Source organism: Emydura macquarii, unplaced genomic scaffold (assembly GCF_026122565.2).
Source record: "Emydura macquarii macquarii isolate MOO-44397 ecotype Brisbane River unplaced genomic scaffold, CSIRO-AGI_Emac_v2 contig_3108, whole genome shotgun sequence".
Lineage (NCBI taxonomy): Eukaryota > Metazoa > Chordata > Testudines > Chelidae > Emydura > Emydura macquarii.
The window spans coordinates 2,944,964-2,966,611 of NW_027133245.1; the positions used below are offsets into that span (position 1 = coordinate 2,944,964).

The following is a 21,648-nucleotide window of genomic DNA, read 5'->3' on the forward strand; positions in this document are numbered from 1 at the left end:
AGTTAGCAAAAAGTTGTTTGTTTATTTTAGTACTGCTAATTTAAAGATGAACTCAGGTTTTCTTTTAGAATGATGCAATAATACTTTGCACTTCTATAGTACCTTTCAAACAGAGCATGAAGTTTTCTTTACACATATGAAGGAGTTAAATCTCACTATATCCCTGTAATACAGGAAGATATTATCCTGTTACAAAGATGAAAAAGCTGAGGCTCAGAGCAAGCACATTATTTCTAGAGGTTTTGAGAACCCCCAGCTTCCACTGACTTTCTCAGCAACTATGAAAGTTGGGCCTTGTGTGACTTTGCCAAGGTGACACTGGCAACTGAGCAGAAAACCCAGATCGTATGACTCATGGTCTTGTGGCTTAGCCACAAGACCATCCTTCGCCTTTATATAACAAGAAACAAAACTTAATATTTGTGGATAGCACTGTACAGTACCCTTCTTCACAGAGAACAGTTGTGTGTATATAATAAGGAATTTAAGATATAACATCTTAGAGAAAGTAAAGGATTTGATGGCTTCGTAGATAAATACCAATCTTTCATTCTTGGGCTGCAATGTAATTCCAGCCTGTGGCTCTAAAGTTTCCACTCTACAACACCGCTGAATATGACTGGAATGATTGGCAGCACAGCAGAACAATAGATAGGTCTCTGAAAACATAAGCTTCAAACTTTCTTACAGAGTACCAGAAATAAATGTAAAGACACAAATATATTATTTGTAATCAGTTACCTTCTGATTCTTTTAAATTAAAAGAACAACAAAACAAAAACAAAAAAGATTTAACTATGGAAAGGCTTTGACATATCAACTTCAAAGTGAAAAAAAAAGTTGTATGCTAACTACTTGTAATTTAATGCCTTTTTCATGTTCTGAATCCTTATTTGTCCTTGGAATAGTAGGATTCCTCATGGATTTAGAAATAGCTCAGCTAGACATGGATTTACAAAATTCACATAAAATTGCACCAAGTGCAACGTTTTCACAGGAGACAGAGCCTTGTTCTTAACATATGTGACATAATGCTTCACAGATAACCTTGCTCCTGGCACCACTGGCAGCTGGTATAGGCAATACTAACCTTCTGAAAGGTCCAGGCTGTGACAAGCAAAGTAATACTTGAATCCCAAAATACACTCGCTCCTTAGGCAATCAGATCATTGAAAGGACATAGGGAGGGAAACATTCTCTATAAGTTTTAATTTTAGCTCTGTAAGAAATAAGCCAATTCTACTTGTAAAACACAATAGTTTAAGAGATTGTCACAAGCCAATCTCTTCCATTGCAGAAGAAACACAAAATTAGTACTACTGACTCTTGTCAATCCCTTTTTGAAAATCATACAAAATATGTACATGATGCATCTTTAGAGGAGAACAGAACATGTACTGAAAACCATGGAGAACTGGAAGCTCTTAACCAGAACGTCAAGTATTGATATATTTTCACCTGGAAAAGCATTGAGCTCAGCAAAGCTGTAATGTACATTGCAGAAATGCATAGCCACTTGTTAGTGCAGCTTCTTAGTAATGACAGTAGACTAGTGATTTCTAAAATGTGTACTGAGAGCACTGCTGTTGTCTTGACCGTTTTTCTGTGTCATATGACACTATATACTATGCATATCATTCTTTTCAGCCTCAGTGACCACATATCCAATTTCTAGCCATATTTGGAGACTGAGGTGAACCCCCAGAAAGGAGACAAGAAGAGAAAGAGTTTGCATGCCTAGTACTCTGAAACCATTTCAGCTAGACCTTTAATTTGGAAGACTCTTAAAACTACATTTTCTGAATGTGGAATGCAAAGGTTAATTGTCTTTATACACTGTTGATGATGGGCCCTACCTAAAAGATGGGGAGAAGGGAGGTTGGGATGGAGGGGGAAGAAAGAGCTGTTCATAAAAGAAGACATATAACTCAGTATCCACAGGAAGATGTCCTTCTCTTTAGCAGAAGAATGAATAAATGAAGTAGAATGTGCTAAAAATATGTCATTTGTTAGAGAGCACTATTTTTCATTGTGAAATGACTAATTTATAACAGAAATATAACCACCTACTTACACTCATCAAAAATCCTCCTACACCATACTAAGCATCACTTTCCTGGGCTCTATCTTATTTTTTTAAAATTTCAGAAATGTTCTGAGTTTTAGATCTCCTGTTTGATTTAAATTGTGAAGTGATTTACAAGATTGTTTATTTAAGACCACAATATTGTTGAATCAACCTCTTGTTCAAATTCTTCTGGTTTCTTTGTTTGAATTTCTTTATGACATATAAAGTATCTTCTTAATGAAGAATCAAGTATGCACTGAACAGTTTTATCATCACAGATCATCATCTGTGGCCAGTTTCATATGGTTAAGGTAGGTAGTTTTATTTCACCTGGAAATGTGAAACTGTAACAGACTCGAAGAATAATTATTGTTGAATGACATGGCTAGGTTTACAATGTGATAAAGAAATAGTGTACTGTATTTTAATGGTTCTTTCATATTAAATGGAGATAATTACAAGACACCCAAACACACTTCTAGAAATAACATCCATCTTGGGACTCTAATGGAAAATTCTAATTTAGCATCCAACCAGCAACTTCAGGTAGTAAGCACTGATTTGAAAACAGGTTATTATAGTATGCTCACAATACCACCACCTTTATAATACTTTAAATTTACATAGCAACTTTATTTCAGAAAGATATCATGAGTTCTTTATGGATTGTATAAAACGGTATCACCTACTATTCAAGTGCATAGGCAGATTTTGATGACTAAATGAACATGAGAGGAATGGTTGTAAAATATGCTGCAAGAGCTGTATCCCAAACAGCCAGAAAATGTGAAGGACAAAATCTGTAACTATCTAATAATTACAAATTATTGTAATCCAGGATATCTGAGAGCCTCTGTACTGTTTTCATGTGAATAAAAACAAATAGTTTAACATCAGTTCTTGATGTATAAGTAGTAATGTATACAAAGGAATAGCATACGTAAATTACTAAATACCAACTAGAAACCTATATATACTCACACATATACAGTACCTATATGTACATTTACCCATGTGAGTTTGACATATCTATATACATATGTATGCACATTTTAAATAATAGAAACAGCTTCAAAACACTAACACTAAGGACATAGTGCAAACCATCAAAGAAAATAACCATAATTGAGTTCATTTTTGTGGTGGTACTACTTTAAAAGAAAATATCACAGGGTTCTGAATTAAAAGTCAGAGGAAAGTTCACAGATGCCATCTGAGACAGAAGATGAGACAGATCAAAAGGAAAAGCAGAACAGTCCAAAAATCTCTGGATGAGTACTCTCTCTCTCTCTCCAGTACTGATCTGTTTCATCAGGAATTCGTGCACAGACTAATAAGGTGAAAGTCATACATACCCTAATTAGCAGGTCTTGCACAAGATTTTTGTTTCAGTTTTGCACAAAAACTGACCTTTCAAAATGGATATAGAATTCATAGTAATCATAATAAACAGCACACATTTCAAATTGACATTCAGAGTCTGACCTCAGTGTATCTGTTGTATAATGTATTGCAATTACACTACCATCACGACAAACACACCTGACTTGTAGTATTAATCAGAGTTTAGTTTTGTGCTTTGCTAAATATACTCGTTAAAATAAGCTTGGTTCTAAAATAAAAAATTCCCGTCATACATTTAGCCACTGTCCCATCTATTTCTAAAATTCCTGGAAAAGTAGGTGCAAGGTCTTGTGTTAGGAACAGATTGTGTATGTCAGCCCCTCAGAGTAACACACGGAGGGAGGTCAGAGGAGATTGCTAAAGCTCCAGAGAACACAGCTTACAGATGTCTAAACGTATGGCGCTAGATCCTTTGGTCCGGTTGAGCTGGGCTTGGACCTGAAGGAGTTGGGTGGGAACCTCAAAGATAGGTAATACCACTTTCGTTGCTCCCTGATCCTGGAGCTGGAAAGGGGTTAATTTAAAGCAGCATCAGGGTTGCTCTTTATTGAATCTGGCTACAATGGAGCCAGTTTAAACAGCTAGGGATTGTTGGAGTTCGACAGAGCTTTGTCCATAGACGCTGGACTGGTGGGACAGTGGCTGACGTGGTCCCTGAAGAGGAGGAATCCCAAGATGTCCATGGAATCCAGCTTTAAGCCTGATTTGCATCGTTGGAGTTGTACTAAAGGGGACGAAGCAGGGCAGAGGATCTAGCTCACTGGGAAAAATCCCATCCCACTGACTTTACAGTAGGTACCCAAGGGATGCATTTGATTGACTAACCATCCCCAAATCACCCCCTACTGGTGATTCACGCCCAGTAACAAATCACCAGACGCTATAGGTAAAAGAATCTTTCCACCGTTTAGTGCACCATTTACAGTTTGAGAGTCTTCCTCATCACAAGTTTTTTCCACTAAAGATGCTCATATAAGTAAAATGAACCAATGAGCATGAGTCGTGGGGAAAGCATGGAAGGGGTGCTAACGAGGCTAAACGAAGATAGGTATAGCAACTCTAGGAGCATCAGCTTCAGGATGGCAGGTTTTTTCAGATCTTATTCTTATGGAAGGGGGGGGGGCAAGAAATCTTCTAAAAACGCTGATGCTCTGTTTATGCTAACCAAGGAAAAGCAGCATGAGGATCACCTTTCACCCAGGCAGCTTTTCTCAAGGTCGCCCACTGTATAATCTCCCTGCAACACATGTTTTAATTGAAGAGTACATCGCCAGAAGATTAATGGAAACACCTTCCTCTACATCTGCCTACGGGCAGACCCCTTGCAGTGGTGAAGCACCTGTCAGGCTCCAAGCAGTAGCAATTCCTGCGAAGGGAGCTCATTCTTGTGATTCACACAGTTGCCAGAGGCGCTTTTCACTCAGTTAAAAGATAAACTTTCCCAAAGGTACTTCAGGGCAGGGCTCGTCCCGTGTCTTCCTACCGCTGTCCCCAAATTAAACTGAGGTCTGGGTTCACTCCTGGACAGGGGTCACGAGAGGGTCCGTCTCAACGGGCTTGGTTCAGGGCTGAAAAGTGGTGAGGTTGTTGTATCACCTTAGCAGTCATGAAGCCTGTCACTTAAAACACCAACTTTGTATGTTAAGAGGGAATTTATATTCTTGACAAGTAAGAGAGAGAGTGTGTGTGTGTGTAAAAACGTTCACAAGCACTTTTAGACTCGGCATGTCTTCTGAGGCGAAGATGCCCACAGAAGCTCACTGGCACTTGGTAGGGCTGAGCATCGCTGTGAAATGACGAGTGACCTCCGCAGTTCAGCTCTGGGGAAGTCATTCATGGGGCTAGATTATTAAATGAAGCGCGGGGGGGGGGGGGACTCCACTCTTCCCCTCTATTATTGCCCTAACTGTGCAATGATATTTACATCTGCCTAATGGTGCGGTGGTCTCTCCCGTGCCCTTCCTCTTTTTCTGTCTTATACCCCTCCTCAACCCCACTGCAAATACCTGAAGATCCTCAAAACCTCTCCCGGATTTTGTTCCTCTATTTCCTGCTTTTGACAGTTTCCCCTTATTTCTTTCCCCCTCCCCCTCCTCCCCTTCCCTCCAATACTCCTGGTTCTGTTCCTCCGCCTCCTCTCTCACCTCACCCCAGATGTTGCTCCTGTCCCCCTGTTTCTTTCACCGCCGTTCTTCTCAGGGCTCAGATTCCAGCAGCTGGTGAAGGCACATTCTTCACCGCTGCTAACGGGCATGCTCGGATCTCAGCCATGCTCTCCGACAGCCAGGGAGCAAAATGGGCTGGGGAGCACAATCTCGACACTACACCGTCCTCCCGTAAAGTTGCATTGCTCCAGAGGCCCCAGAGCGGATGCTTCGTTAAGCATTTACCACGGCTGCACCCCGGCCAAGCCCCTCCTCGTCCCGCACGCTGGGTGCTTTCGTTTTGCTGAGCTCTTCCCAGAGCTCTGTGTGTGTCTCTGGAGCTTGTTTTTAGGGCGAAATCATTTCGCTAGACAGTGCAGGAGAACGGAACTCGAAATCGGAGCGATCAAGCAGGCAAGGCGCAAGAGCGGGGATCACCCACCCCCCCGATCAGGGGCATTATTTCTAGGCTGCTTTCGTGTCTAAAAATAAAGATTTTAGCCGGAGATGCCCAGGTTGGGAGTCGGAAGGAGCCTTTAGAGCGAACTTCTGCCGGAAAATCAGCAGCCGGTGGAAAAATCTGCTGCTGCTGCTGCTGCTCCGGCTTCCCAGGGTGAGATTAATGGACACACTGCCTCTGTCTCTGTGCCCAAAGTGCTGATGTAACTGAGGAGAGGACAGGGGCTATTATTATTACCAAGGCAGAGACGGAAGAAGCGGAGCCCGACTGCACAATCTGATCTCCAGAGATCCTCCTCCTCTGCTCCCCCCTTCTCAAAGGCTTGCCGTGTGCCCGTTCCCACCCTCCCCAGCCCCACTCACCGCACCCGAAGCGCATCCAACTCCTTTCGCAGAGCTACTAGCAGGCAGGAGAGGGGAGGAAAGAATAAAACACCCGGAGCATCACGTACCTTGAGCTCCTCAATGTCCAGGTTTGTTGATCTGTCCATAGAGTGAAACTAAACGACAAGGAGGCGACCGAGGGAAGTTGTGCCAAAACGTATTTTTTTTTTAAAAAAAAAAAGAACACCAAAAAACCTAGACTCTCAGTTTCCAGCCCAAACTCAGCCTTGTCCTCCAAACCCTGGCAGCTCCTCTCAGTCTCATTCTCCGTGATCGCGCCTCCACCGGTTAAAAATAAATAAATAAAATACAATAATAATAATAATTCACTTTTTTACTCCCTTCCGGATTAAAGCGACAGGTGATCTTTCCCCGGTGAGTCTTGTGGCAATGAAAGGAGGAGAGAGCCCCCAAAAAATCCACTCAGTTTAAGATTACTTCTTCGTCTGCAATAAGCTTAGAAACCAGCGAATTGCTGCATCCCAAGGAAAAAAAACTGCTTCCCTGGACAGCATCATGCAGCATATTTCAGGCAAATGTGTTCAAATTGAAGGGAAGAGTATACCATGAAAGCCTGTCTCCGTCATGCTTATTCTGGCAGCTAATTTAGCACCTGTGAGCCCAAGACATTAGCAATGATCAATTTCACCGGAAAGATAATATCCACCAAGTCCTGCAGAGACTCAAAAAATTGTTTTGCAGCTAAAGATATTTTCTCAATAAAAATAAAGATAAAGTCTGTAGGGATAGGTCTCCTCTGAAGGTTATGCTAAAAGAGTTGAGAGGAAAATAGGAGGTGGATCTCTTGCAGACGAGAGAGAGGAAGGGGGAAGAGAGATTTCCCCCCCTTCTTTCCTGTTTTATTGTCCTTCACCACCAGGTGACTGACTTCACTTCTCTCCTCTCATGGCCAACATTGAGGGGGGTTTCTCTCATCTGTCAAAAAGCAACATTTCCTTTCTCGACAAATACAACCCCTGGGTCTTAAAGCCTGCCTTTCCAGTCACTATGTGCATGAGCCTGCCGGCATTTTCATTTCTTTCTTTTTTATCGTAGATTTCAAGCAGAAATAATCATGCTGGATCTCTTAGGATACAAGGACCTCCTTGCAGTTTCCTAGTTGGATATTTTGCCCCATGTAGGGGAGAGCTTTAAAATAAGCAAATGTGTTGACTATCACAGCAGAGTTACTGCTATTTCCCTCACATGTTTTAATCATGATTTGCAAAATTAAATTAAACACAAAGGCTGATACTGATCACTTGATTTTATTGGTAAAGTGCATGTTTTTGTATAGTTGTTGATCTTATTATTAATGTGAAATGGGGCAGTGGTTTTGGCAGAACAACGTTTTTTGATGGCACATGGATATAAATCAGAATACCTCTCAGTTTATTACTTTAGTAATCTTCTTTTTTTTTCTAAAGGATTCAGTGTGCTGAGGTTCTCATGAGACATTAAGCTGTAAATAGAATCAAAATTAGATTTAAAAAAAAATTGAAATTCCTCCCCACCATGATACTGATTTGGTCAAACTCATTTGTTCCTGCATTCTGACTGCCACTTGCAGGTTTTTAAAAACAAGACTGTCTAGAAAATTTCTGTTTTCCTGCCTTCAATCATTTGGGGGCCTTTATTAAATTAACTCTTTGACTGACAGATTCAGAACTGGCATATTTTGTACTATTGCCCTCTCCTATTGTACATATTCTACAATTTTATACATAAACCTCATTTTCATGAAGATGTGGAGTTTTTTTGAATATCATAGGCACATTTAATAGTTCTAAGCATATAATGTATTTTTAGTTCAATAAGGGCTTGGCTTTTAGTCTGCTATACTTCAAAGTCAACATAAGGTTAAATTCAGATGGCCGGGACATATTCGAACTATGTGGCATAGCCCATATCTTCTAGAATCAACTGTAGAGATGAGGCAAAGACAGGCAAAGGACACTTATCTTAGAAAAAAAACTTGTGACTTCAAATTCATTAAGAATGCAATGTAAATATATACTTAAACAAGATAGAACTGCGATTTGCAAATATTAAGGACTTGATCCTACATTCCAGCTGAATGAAAGGTATGTCTAAATAGAGGACTGCCAAACTGGACATTAAACACATTACTGTAGGACCTTTAGAAATTGTAATTTAAAGAGCTGCTTTTGTATGATAAAATTTGCACATAACCATTTATTATTTAGAATTAAATTTGTGCAAGAGACCTGCCTTAACTAGGTCATTTCCTCTCTTAAAAGACATTCCTAAAACATCCACAAATATATCAAATACAATTCTAGTCTACCTTCTGATAATGGACGTTTACGTAAATTTCAGCCTGATATTACATACCAAAACTAGCTTAAAAGAAAGTTATGAAAGTTGCAAAGTCAGTCACTCAAGTATTATAATATGCACAATGTAAGGTTTCTTCTGCAACCTTAATTGTGCCTTCTTGTGAATATGCATTATGATAGTATGTGATTATATAATTAATGACTAAGTTCTTTCTACAAGGAGCTCTGCCTCATATAATGAAAAGAATGATTCTGCTAGTCAATACATTTTTTTCATCCTCACTATTTAATGTGTGGCCCCATGATTTATTTACTGCATCTCATCCAAACGCTGAACTGAATATGGAATTAATTTCCTCATAGGCTTTTCTATGGCTTTCTTCATTGTAGTACCTGTGTGCTTCACAAACACCAATGAATTTATCTTCAGAATTCCCCTGGGAGGAGGAGTATTATCATCTCCATTTAATAGATGGAGAAATCTAGGCAATGACAAAGTTATTACACAATAAATCAACAGCAAAATCAGGATTAGACCTCAGGACCACCTAATCCCCAATCATGGGCTCATTCCTCCATACTCCTGCCTTACTTCCACGGACTTGCAGCTGCACCATTTTTTTAGATTGAAGGCCCAAGTGTCTCAAGCTGGATACTCAGAAAACAAGGGTCACACTACTAGTGGCCACCTTCCACAATGTTACTTACCCAGCACCACATATGAAGTCTGTTGTACAGCCAGGTGCAGATCTCCATTCACTTGCGTGGCATTTAACTTCCTTAACTACAAGATCATCTTTTCTCTTCCTACTTTCCTAGGCTTCATTTTCTACACACCTTCCAACTTCTTCAGCAAATGGGGCAAAGGGCATACAGACAAAAGCCTCATTCGCTATGCAGTCCTGCTTCATTCCCTAACCAGCACCATCCATTCCGTGTATGTGATTTTCTAGGGTTTTTTATAAGTAAAAAAGTTCCTCTCTGTTCCAGAGGATTTCCAGCAGCATATGCTGAGAAAAGAAGCAGTAGCACAAGGTGCATGTTTAGGGCTTCATGCTTAACTGCCACAATCACAACGTACAAACCAAACCCCAGATGGGAATGGGGATTTTTAATACTGCCAGATTTGAATGAAATTATATGGAACATGCAATGGTACTCCATGCCCTCAAGGAACCATCCTGTTGAACCACAAAACTCCTGCAGCCAGCTTCTCCGATTAAGGTTGTAAGTATTTTTTATTATTGGAGGTTTTAGACAACCTGAATCTAGGGATGACTGCCAACTCCTGCTGTAATACGTACAGATGAAGTGTGGCTTAAAGCCATAGTCTGTGCTGGGGACAGTTTAGAAGCACACCATTTGAGCAGATGTTCCTGGAGGCATTGTTCTTTAAGTAGGCATAATAGCTCCAGTGGTGGAGGAGGAAGATCCTGGCTTCTATATAACCATTCACATAATGCAGAGTGAACTCCCCACTGATCAGGGACAGCTCCATTGGCCTGTGTGAAGAGAGGTGGGGCAGAGTTATGGCCCTATACCTTGTTAGGAGAACAGCACTTATAATAATACTAATTTAGAGGCATCTCCAAAGACTGCCATTGTGCCCCTGAATGGGGCTGCTGGGGAGGACTCCTTGTGCCTTCTTACATTGCCCACTTTTGCAGGCCATACACAAACTAAGTCCATAATATTTATAGAGTTGTGAACACGTATCTAAAGCTAGTAGTCATAAAGTAAGGATTTTTTTGTCCTGAAGTACGGAATCTTCTTTCAAATTATATCGGTAGGCTTATTTCTTTATTTTTCGCATTACCATGCTTTTGGTGACAACACAATGAAAACCAGTTTTCATGCATTTTAGCAGATTAATTGGTAAGTCAAACATTAACCTTTAAGAGGTCCTGCTTAAGGCTTCTTACCAGCAGCAGAACAGTACTTTTGGAGGAGGAATAGAATTCTTAGATAGAATGACTACATTATCCTGAAATTCTAAGGGAATTCCTTATATCTGAAAATGGATTTATTATACTTCTGCAGTGAGTTCAAGTTCAGTGTGCATTTTTTATTAAATAGAGGATGTTAGACTAGCACATGCTACCTTATATTTTAATTTTCTGAGCAAAATTATTCTGTGTAACACTCAGTTGGCCCTTTGGGCTGAAATCAATAAAACCCCTTCCATCTTCCAAGCTTCGGAAGCCTCACAAGATAAAAGTAATAGATTTTTTTCAGGCCTAGCACACAATCCTTTGAGATTGTGGAGATGGGAAGAGCAACAATTTATTAAGGGAAATAGAGCAAAGAGGAGCTAAGTAATTAAGTTGGTTCCTGTTGGTTGTTTCAACTCTGCTTACCATTTGGGTTGACACGTGAGGTGGCAAAGAAGTTGTTTATGAGAATGAGACTAGAGCTGATTTTCCCTCATCCACTACAGATTTTTTTTTAATATAAGCCAATAAAGATGGTGCATTTATAGACATTTTATATACCTGTAGTCCCTTGAATTGGAATAAAATATAAATTCAATGCCAATGCCTAAAAAAATAAATTAATGGAATACAGGTTCACAAAATCTCAGTGCATAGCTTAGAGTTGTAGTCTTTTCCAGGTTACTCCTTCACTGCCGTCCTGGAAGATTTTACATTTCCCTGTGTACTGCAGCATCAGTAATATAATAAGACAGACTGACAAGAGATTGCCTGGAAAGTAATGACAAAGTTTTGATTGAATTAGTGATGAATAAGCTTCAAAAGGTTTTTAAGTTCTTTTGGATAGGCCTGAAAAGGTCAAATGCTAATCCAAACTTTTGGGTGTTCCTTTCCCTTTCTTCCATTCAACAATATCTTCTCCCATCTTTTTTTTCCCTCCACTTTTTCTATTCTCAAAATCCAAATCTTTGGTGACACAATGTTAGGTTCTGAAATGTGCATTTGGTACTCTCTGCTAGGTACTGTCCATATGTTCACACTTCCCTACAGCTCTCCAGATGACTAACTGCAAATGGTTACATGCTATACACCCTATATAAGGCCTATTTGAAACCTGGCAAGAGGGAAGATGGCTCATTTCTGAATTCTTTCTAATCTAGCCATTTTAGGTTGGGGTCATGCTTAACACAGTTTGAGGTTCAGGTTCATTTTTATTCCTAGGTATAGCTCTGAGTGCTATGCTATATGTTAATAGGCATCTTCTGCTTCTGAAAAAATCATTATAAAATATTAATGTCTAGCTTTCAAATTAAGCTACAAAACACAGCAAGGATTGTGTTAGTCAGAGACAAAACATGGTTATGTTACACGGGCCTTGGAATATATTATTTTTAAATAGCAACCAGAAATAATTCCTTCACTTATTGTGAAAGAAAGATTCTCCCTTGCAGTAAGAATAGTTCAGTAATTCATGTTTATAAAGGGAGTCAAACAGTCCAATAGACAGGGAATGTGATTAGGGATCAGCAGACATAAGAACTACTGTAATAATGACCTTCTGTCTGATCTTACACAAGGGAAAATCACAGCTGTGTTCATGCCTCAGTTTCCCCATCTGTAAAATGAGGAGAATGATACCTATCTTTGTAAGTCTATCGATGAATGAATACTAAGTGCAAATCATTACTATACTATAATGTGCATTACTATGTATTAGGAGCTTGGGTTTCGAAACAGAAACACAATTCACATGTTCAGTTCTGTAAAGTGTCAGTTGCTCGAGAATATAAGGTACCCAAACTTTGTGTAAAAAGGAACAAATACTTACTAATGTACTGTATATGGATTCCTGAATATTTATAGCTTCTAAGTAACACTGTTTACTGATCTCCAATCGATACTGTGAAAAAATTTATAGGTAAAAACATAAATAAATAATAGGCTGAATAACCTTTAAACCTTCATTTATAATTAATGATAGTAAATTTAGTAAATTATGAGTAAGAAATCTTACCTCATGGTAGGAATTTTTGGTACATGGATTAGAAAATCTGTCATTTCTCTTGGAGATAAACTGGTACTCTATTGGCCACCCTGAGCTCATTAGATTTTATCAAGAAATAATGATTTTTACAATAATGACATTTAGATTGTAGCTCTTAGGACAGGGACCATGTTCATTTTTAATATCAGGAAGGTGCCATGCAAAGTTATAGATTTATATTAATGGTTAATATAAAAATCATAACACCACAATAGTCAGGAGTATACTTTCTCACAAACTAATGTTAGGTTAGATGTCTCACTCTCTAACGGTGGGCTTGGAATTCTTGCTATATTTATTATTTTTTTAATATAAACATTTTGTACACATGCATTGTGTTATCAGTGCACTTTGCAAATAATGGTGTACTGTTTACTACAGAGATTAGTATACTATAAGAGCTTCATTCTGCTCTATGTTCAACAAAAAGTGTGTAACTCCAAAAAGTAGGTGTGAGTTCAGCAAAACTGGCACTGTGCACTGCCCTCTTGGGGAAATGATCTGTAAACAGCAGTTTCCATATTTGTCTTTTTAGCAAATATAGTGAATGTGTAAGTCACACATATACCTACGTACAGTTCTTTTACTTATTTTTACATCCATGATTCAGCTCCCATGAGGATTACCACCTCTGAGGTACAAAAAAAGTGACATCTGGTTCCAGAATGATCTTGAGCCCATTAAACTAGACAGCTGGCAGTGTGTATTAAGCAGCCTTATGGATTTCCCAGGACAACTATGTCAAAACAAGGGATGATCATGGGGAACCTAAACATGTGGCAACACTGTCAATGCAAGTCTTTCCATTAACTTCAGTGGGAGGTTGATGAGACAGTGGACTCAAGCCAGAACAAGATTCTTCACTGTTTATTTAGCACACACGGCTCAAACTACTGTAGCATAGATCACCATGATTTTCATTATATATTCGAACAAAAATTTGGCTGAAACTAGAGTCAAATCAAGATAGCCAACATGAGTGATCAGTCTATTTCATATCAAGTACTTTATATATATGAACATAGGAAGCGCTCCAATAGTTAGATTAAAAACCACTCACCACCCTTTAGATTATACTGCTTACCTTTGATTTACTCTGATTTTTTCTGTATTCTCCACTTTCTTAGATAAATCTTGTTATATGTAAAATAATTACTCTAAGCCATTTTTGGACAGAAAGAAAAAGCAGCTCTAGATTCCGAAGTGTTTGAGTGGGGGCAGGGTAGTATCCTGAAGTGTTCAGACAAAGGTACGGATATAGGAAACCAGTCCTCAAGAGCTAATGCTGACATGGTGAAGAAGGCAGTTATCTAGGGAAAGAGAAGAGCAAAAAAAACCAGCAGAGGTGGAAAAGAGACTGAAGGTAACAGCTCTTATTTCTTATATCCTGACGGTAATAAGCAGGATGGATTGATTTAAATCAAAGTTATTTAAATCTCCAATGTTAATCATAATTTAAATGCTTGATTTTAATATTGTTGTGCATTTTTACTTTTTCAATCATTTCAGAAAGGTTGATTTTCATTGGCTAGTAACCATTAAAACATGTTGATTTGCAACTAAATATAGGCTTTACATTAAACTTGGTGCTTCTTTTCAGTAACCAGAAAAACACCATCAATACACTTTTAAGGAATTGCATAGTTTTATGTACATTTATTCAGATTCTTTATTTTTGCATTTTTATTATGTTAGAAAATGGTGAAGGGTGAATTACTTGTTCACTAGATGATTCATTTTTTACTCATGGTTTGTGTCAAGCTGCATTTAGATTGGATTGGACTTCAATTAAAAAAGCACAAAAACAGCATTTTAAAATTGTTTTTGTTAATTAAATAGAGCTATCTTTAATGTGGATACATAAGAAAAAAGTTTATTGAAACACATTTTTTAATTTAAACTAACTGATTTATTAAACAAAGGAAGGACATTTTCTATAGTTAGTGAATTCAGATGCTTGTTTCTGGTCACCATGTCCTTCAAGATTTTAAAACTAAAAGATCTCATCTTCTCACATCTCATTTTTATTCATAGATTGGACAAGGAAAACAAGTTTTTTCAACTCCCGATCCATTTCCGAACTTTGAATGAACTGGTCATTGAACTGCACTATTTGAATAAACCAAAATGAAAACATATTCTCTCTAAACTGGCAGAAAAGGCTACTACTGTCAAAAGCCCTTCAGCAAATTCAGGTTCTAAGTGCTTAGCTAGTAACTTCCACCAGTTCAGTGGTTTTAACTTTCTTTAAAACTTCAGCAGCAAAGATGTACTGCTTGAATTTTTTTATATTTAATTTAAATCTTAATACACTATTGTAAATTTAGGCCTCAATATCAGTTGCCATAATTTCACATTTAATTTTAAATAGGATTATTTAAAAAAAAGAAAAATACATTAAATTTCAATGAAAAATCCAGTTTCAATTAAAAATCCCACTCCCGCTGCCTCCTAACCAGCTTTCTCATCTCTGGTAAGAAGCATATAATAGAAACAGCACCAATAATCCAACACAACAGTTTGTGACCATTACATAATGTGTCCTTTTTCAGTATAGATGGCAGGATTTTGTGGCCTGGCTACCAGTGAAACAAGATTGCAACATTTTGATCTTCTGGTTGTAATATGCTGTCTAACCTATGGTATACCACAACCAACAAGACACAGTGGGATATTTCTTACACTTCACTATGAGGCATTTCATGTACCATAATATGCTGCAGTCTGACAACATGTTTTGTATGAGTGCTTTCTATTTCTGAAGGAGTAATATTTTTATGTTACGTTGGTAACTTGCTTTAAAAATAATCTACAGATAAATTCAATCAAAATCTCTTATATCTGCCATAGATGGAAAAATATTTACATAAAGAAATGAGCCATTCATTTCTTCGTTTAGGGACAAAAGTGCTCTAGTGAGTATTGCTGTGTCCCTAAATGCTGCAGTTTTTCCATCTGGATCTCTGATTTTGTTGAAATATATGTAAAATCACATGTAATGTTCTCCAAGAGGCTCATATGTGTGGTTTATTCCTCGAACGTGCAGAATGAGTTACACTCAAGAAATTCTCTCCTGGTATGCTTTTTAGATACTACATATAAATAATTTGTGTTTAGGAAAAAAAAACAGTAACTTTTGTTCAAATCTATTCTTTAGTTTGGGAAATCTTTAAGAGCAGAAGCATTATGTGTATCTGGCACAATACACCACTTCTTGTAAGAAGACAGTATCCCTGAGGAACAACAGTTCATCATGGAAGCTGCTGCTAGCCTTTCAAATGCATAAATTATTCCTGTCTTCAGTGCTACACATATCTGAGGGCATAATCGAGTCTTAGTGCTGGAGGGAGATACTTTTGTTCTAAAAAATGAAGTCTGGAATGAAGCCATTTTGCTTAATCTCAGTAAAATACTCTGCTGTAACATTTATAAAGGAAACACTATGCAGTTTCTCTGTTCCTCTCAGATTCTTAATCATTCTAAGAATTTCTTAAACACCTTAAGGCAGACAAATGTTCACATACAGAAACTATTTTCAGCTTCTAGCTAATGCTCATCAAAGCATATAGCATAGGGGTATTCGATTGTTCAAAAGGTTTTAATAGGGTATAGAATCATTAGGTTATCAGTTCTATTCCATCCTAGAACTGAAATCTGTCTAGAGGTGTAACTGAAATACACTAGTAGTTTCAATCCAACTCTGAGTGGACAAGTGCCGGGATTTCCCACACTTTGATGTGGCATGTGGCAATAGGAGGAAAACTGCAATGTCATTGTCCATGCTGTAAATATCAATTAATAATAAACGGAGGACTAAATCAGAGTTGCCAAGCCAGTACCTTTCACAAGTAGAAAAAATAGCACAGAAAGGATTGTTTTTATTAGATTGTAATAGGTTTTCACAGGCTCTTGCTTATCCCTCATAAGTAAGGGAAAGTGGATAATCAATATCAATGATTAGAAAAGTAGGGTTTTTATGACTGAAGAAGAAAACAGATGAGTTAACTTTTTCAAGAAAGTTGCATTTAAATAAATTAGCAGCACCTGGTCCTTTATTTACTTTTTATGAATGATCCACCCAACTCCTAATGTGAAGTGTGTTAGGATAAGGTTATCTCTGATAGATGAATGATTATAACTACTAAGTTTTATTTTTAAGGACAAGAGCACTAGGCCTGAAAATGCACACTAAATCCAGGAATAATAATGGCACTCACCATGGAACTGACTTTGCAATCCTGACTACCACTTCTTTTCCAAGAGGACAAGCCTTTAACTGCTTACTCATGCCAGTTTTCCTTATTCACACAAATGATCTCTTTGCCAATTGGAACAAAACTATTTAAAAACCCATAAAAATAAAACTTGTAATTAAAATACTAAGATGCACACTTGCTTCAACGGAGCAACCGTATGATCTGATTGCTGTAATTCTTTTCCTATTCTCCATCTCTCTGTGTTTGTTATCCTACTCAATTCATTGTGTCACTTTTAACTTTAGACTTTAATCACCTCAAAAGCCAAGAGCACATCTTTCTATTTGTTCTGTAAAGTGCCTAGAACACTTAGGGCACTGTAAGTAAGCTAACAATAATCTATCAACGCTGCATAAATACATACTGAAGAAATGCAGGTTCGTATATAGAGACACATTGCGAACAAATGTAGAAGTATCCTCTTTCATGCATTACACTCTACAGAAGTAACATGTAGGCTTTAGTAGCAACTCCCGAGTTAATGAGCTGATCCACAGTCCACTCAAATTAACTGGAGTCTTTTCACTGATTTTAATCGGTTGTCTATCAGGACCTTAGGCCTCTTTTCAGCAAAGCACGTAAGCAAGTGCTTAACTTGCAGCATGTTTTGAGAATATCTGTACATAATGAAAATAAATAGTTTTGTTGTGGACATCTCAAATCCTTTTGCAAAGGAGCTAAGCATCATTATCCCTGTTTTACAGATAGGAAAACTGAGGCAGATGGCAAGTGAAGTGATTTGCCTCAGATCACTCAGCAAACCAGTAGCAGAGCTAAGACTAAAACCTAGCTATCCTGAATCCAGGCCCAGTACACTATCCACAAGGTCATTTTTTATCTGTTAAGAAGAACAACGAACATTATTCCTCTTATACATCAAAACCTTGGTGAAAGTCAGTTAGATTAACCAATGGTAAACCAGGTTAACCAATGCTCAGCTCCACGAGGTGGTGGGGTTTCTTGTTTTGATTTTTGAGGCTCCCAGCCTACCTCCCCAACTTCAGCTATGGTCTGGAGATGAAGACAAACATGTCTGAATATTTTTGTTATTTTTTACACAAAATTTCATTTCCATCAAAGTTTTCCAGTTAGCCTTATCCTTGACTCAGCTGCTGTGCCTGTTCACACCCTGGGTGAGTGAGGGAGGCAGGCTGGGTGACAAGGGGTACGATGGCTTGCAGGAATGTTGGGAGACAGCCAGAGCCAGCACAAGTCAAGAAGGTATGAGTGTTGAGCAGGACTTTGGGTATACATGGGGGGGCAGGGCGTATGGGGGAAGTGTCTTGTGTGAAGGTGGTCTACATCTGAGCAGGTGGCTGAGGAGGGACAGTGACTTTGTGCCTAGCACGGGTGCTTGAAGGGTCCTCCTGCCTGGCAGCCTCAGCTTCTTGGCACAATGATGTAGCAATAATGTGAGGAGTCTTTCAAGCGCCACTGCTTTGCTGCACAGACACTCTGCCTCCTTAATACTTCTGCCTTTTATCCACGGTGCACAATGGAAGATAACTGAAGAGGGAAGTGCCAATACAATGGAGAAAGACATAACTTCATATTTCTTTTCTTTTTACTGTTAATATTGACGGAATATGCAGGCCAGTAAACTCAACTCAAAGTTAAAGCTTTGTTAACCTTTATTGTGTGCATACAAATACCACTAACACATAATTTTGTTATAAAAGTCATTATATATGAAACTTATACATCCTTTCCAAATGAACAATCCTCATCTGAGTAAGGTTTGCAGGATCAGTTCCTAATACTGGCGCCTCTTAGGCAGCGACTGACAATGAAAACAAATTATGCTTAAATTGATGATGACTGTGAAGTGTTGTCCACTAGGGCCCAGAATGAGTTTTCCCTTAATCCCTGAATCCTAGAATGCTACTGATTTGTACAAAGAATATGTAGATTCATTAATGCAATTTATTTCACATTTTTATATTCTATATATACTGAATTTTTAAAAAATTTAAAATTGAGCGCTGAAAATTTAAGTGCTTGGTGACTTCAATATAACAGAATTTTTAAAGTTGTGTACAGTAAAATTTTAAAGTTACTTGAAACAATCATAATGTGATAAAGTAAAAGCTACTTTCCTCCCACTTTTTGTCATCTTGTTTCTCCCTACCTCCGGAAGAAATATAATCTAAGGAGATTTTAAATGTATTCAAAAGCCATAATATTTTTCAAAATCATCAATACCAGAGGTAATACTTTCCAATATAATTAAAATCAGAAATGATCAAATACCCAAGATTAAACAGTGTTCATTTTGTTATGTACCTCTGCATATGCTTACAGTTCATTTATCTTCTCCATATTTTAATATTATAGAAAACGCTTACATATATTATGTGAGTTGGCTGATAAGTTTCATCTTTACTTATAACCCTATGGTTAATAGCCAGCCAGGATATATTATTTCCAACCTGTTATATTTTATCTACTTTGAAACCTGATTTTAACTCTGCTACCCATGGAAAGGGAAGTAGAAGAATGTTAATAGTTTAAGCCACTCAATTCTCTTCTGCAATTAAAAAGTGTTTTGTTTTTCAATTCTCGAGAACTTACAGAGAGACTGTGGTGCTAGCACCTTCATTTGCACTGGCACCTTCTCATTTTCCAGCAAGTTTTAGATATTGTAGATATTTAGATATTGTGCTAAGAAGCTCTCAGCTGACTCCCTCAGCTAAGAGTCCAACTTTAAAATACAATGTCAAAATATCCTACGAATATCCTGAAGGTCCAGACACCCAGGATCCTTACCCAGGTCTTAAAATATTGGTTTAACCATAGCACTGACAGGTTGCAGCAGTGGAGCACATCAGAAGCTCTCTTTGATTGCCCCCCCAGGAGCGCACAGACTCAAACTCATAGACTCTAAGGTCAGAAGGGACGAATATGATCATTTAGTCTGACCTCCTGAACAACACAGGCCACAGAACCTCACCCATCCACTTCTGTAATAGATCCCTGACCTATGACTGAGTTACTAAAGTCCTCAGATCATGGTTTAAAGACTTTAAGGTACAGAGAATCCACCAGCCAGTGAGCTGTGCCCCATGCTACAGAGGAAGGTGAAAACCCCCCAGAGCCTTTGCCCATCTGCCCTGGGGGAAAATTCCTTCCCAACCCCAAATATGGTGATCAGTTAAACTCTGAGCATGTGGGCAAGACTCACCAGCCAGACACCCAAGAAAGATTTCTCTGTAATAACTCAGAACCCACCCTCTCTGCCGTCAGCCACACCCCAATCCCTCTTTTCATGCCAAGGGCTAGGGTTTGTATCCCTCCTTTGGCTCTCTCCCCAGAGGAAGAGGCCTCTCTGAATACAAGTAACTTTCTTCCCCTGCAGTGAGGGTTGACTGAGGTCCAATCTTTCTCCTTTTGCTTGGTTTAAGCATGTGAGGAGGTGGCATGTTTTTAGGAAAGAACATCCCCTCTTTGGTCCCCCCTGATAACTAAGCCTGGTGTTGCTGAGTGGAGCGCTTCTCTCCTCCCCACTGCTGAAAGCAGCAGAGGAAGTGGCAGAGCAGTGTGGCCACTTCAGTCATCTCTCCCCCATCCTCTCTAACCCAGCCTGAAAGAAGGGGAGGATGAAAGGGAACCACTATTGTCCACCCTAGCTGAAAGTTACAGGTGGAGGGAATAATCTTGAATATGTTCATGTTGGGTCCATATCTTCCCCCACTGAAACCAGCCAGTTTCAGATCTGTGCACATACTGCATTGCATATGTTCATTGAACACTGTTGTGAGAATAGCAGCCTCTATCTATTTTTTATTATCCTTTGAAGGGGACTGGATGGGGTGGCAGAGGTGCACATATAAGGAAGCACAGGTCTCTATGAATGAATATGTAGGTATAGTGTTATTTTTGTTGGTGAGCAGCGGAATTTTTGTTCTATCTGGGTGTGAGCTCAGGTAATTTTGAAATATTAAGATGTAACGACATTCACTCACTGCTAGGGGAATCAGCTCTCATCAGGTGTATATCCCCATTCTCTCCCATTTGCTCCCTCAGCAGCCCTTCTCATTCTCCAGAATTCAGGGAGCTCTCTCTTCACAACTCAGCCCTCTGGCATGATCACCACATATCGTTTTCCCCTTCCAGTGTAGCCAAGTCGTACCAAGCAATTTGCTCTTGTGTTGTCTGAAGCAGTCTTCTGTAATTCCCAATCTGTGGTACTTTCCCAGTGGCTGGTGAGGGAATCCAGGCCCTCTTGCTACTCCAGGTTCCAACGCAGGGACCCAATCATCAACCCTCAAGGTTTGCACAGTCATAGCCCTTGCGGCTCCTTCCCTGGGTTTCTTCCTTCTCTGCCTTTCACAGGCTGTCTTCCTCACAACTCCTCTGATAAATTTCTTCTTTCAAGAACAGGATCTTAGGGCTTTTGCTTCTCTCCCACCTTTTTATAACCAGAGCAGATTTTAATTTTTTTTGCTTATAACCTCTTTCTGTTCCAAACTTCCTAGCTTTAGACAAGCTTACCCTGCTCCTGCCCAGCTGTGCTTCATCTTCAATTAGTGCTTGTCAATCAAGCCTGAGTCTCACTCAGATGTGGCCTGTAAGGTTAATGGGCCCCTTCTGAGCCACCTTAACCTCTTTAGGTCTGGTGTGGCATGAACACCTGGCCACAGAAGGTCTTACCATGACAC

General features: G+C 38.9%; 1 protein-coding gene across 1 annotated transcript in view; it reads right to left on the minus strand.

Moving 5' to 3' along the window:
* Positions 1-7,143, minus strand: part of SGCZ (sarcoglycan zeta) — a 764,963-nt gene extending 757,820 nt beyond the window's left edge. The window contains exon 1 of the mRNA XM_067530568.1: positions 6,528-7,143. Coding sequence (XP_067386669.1) covers positions 6,528-6,566 — 39 coding nt within the window. The 5' untranslated portion in view covers positions 6,567-7,143. The remainder of the gene's footprint in view (positions 1-6,527) is intronic.
* Positions 7,144-21,648: the final 14,505 nt, after the last annotated feature.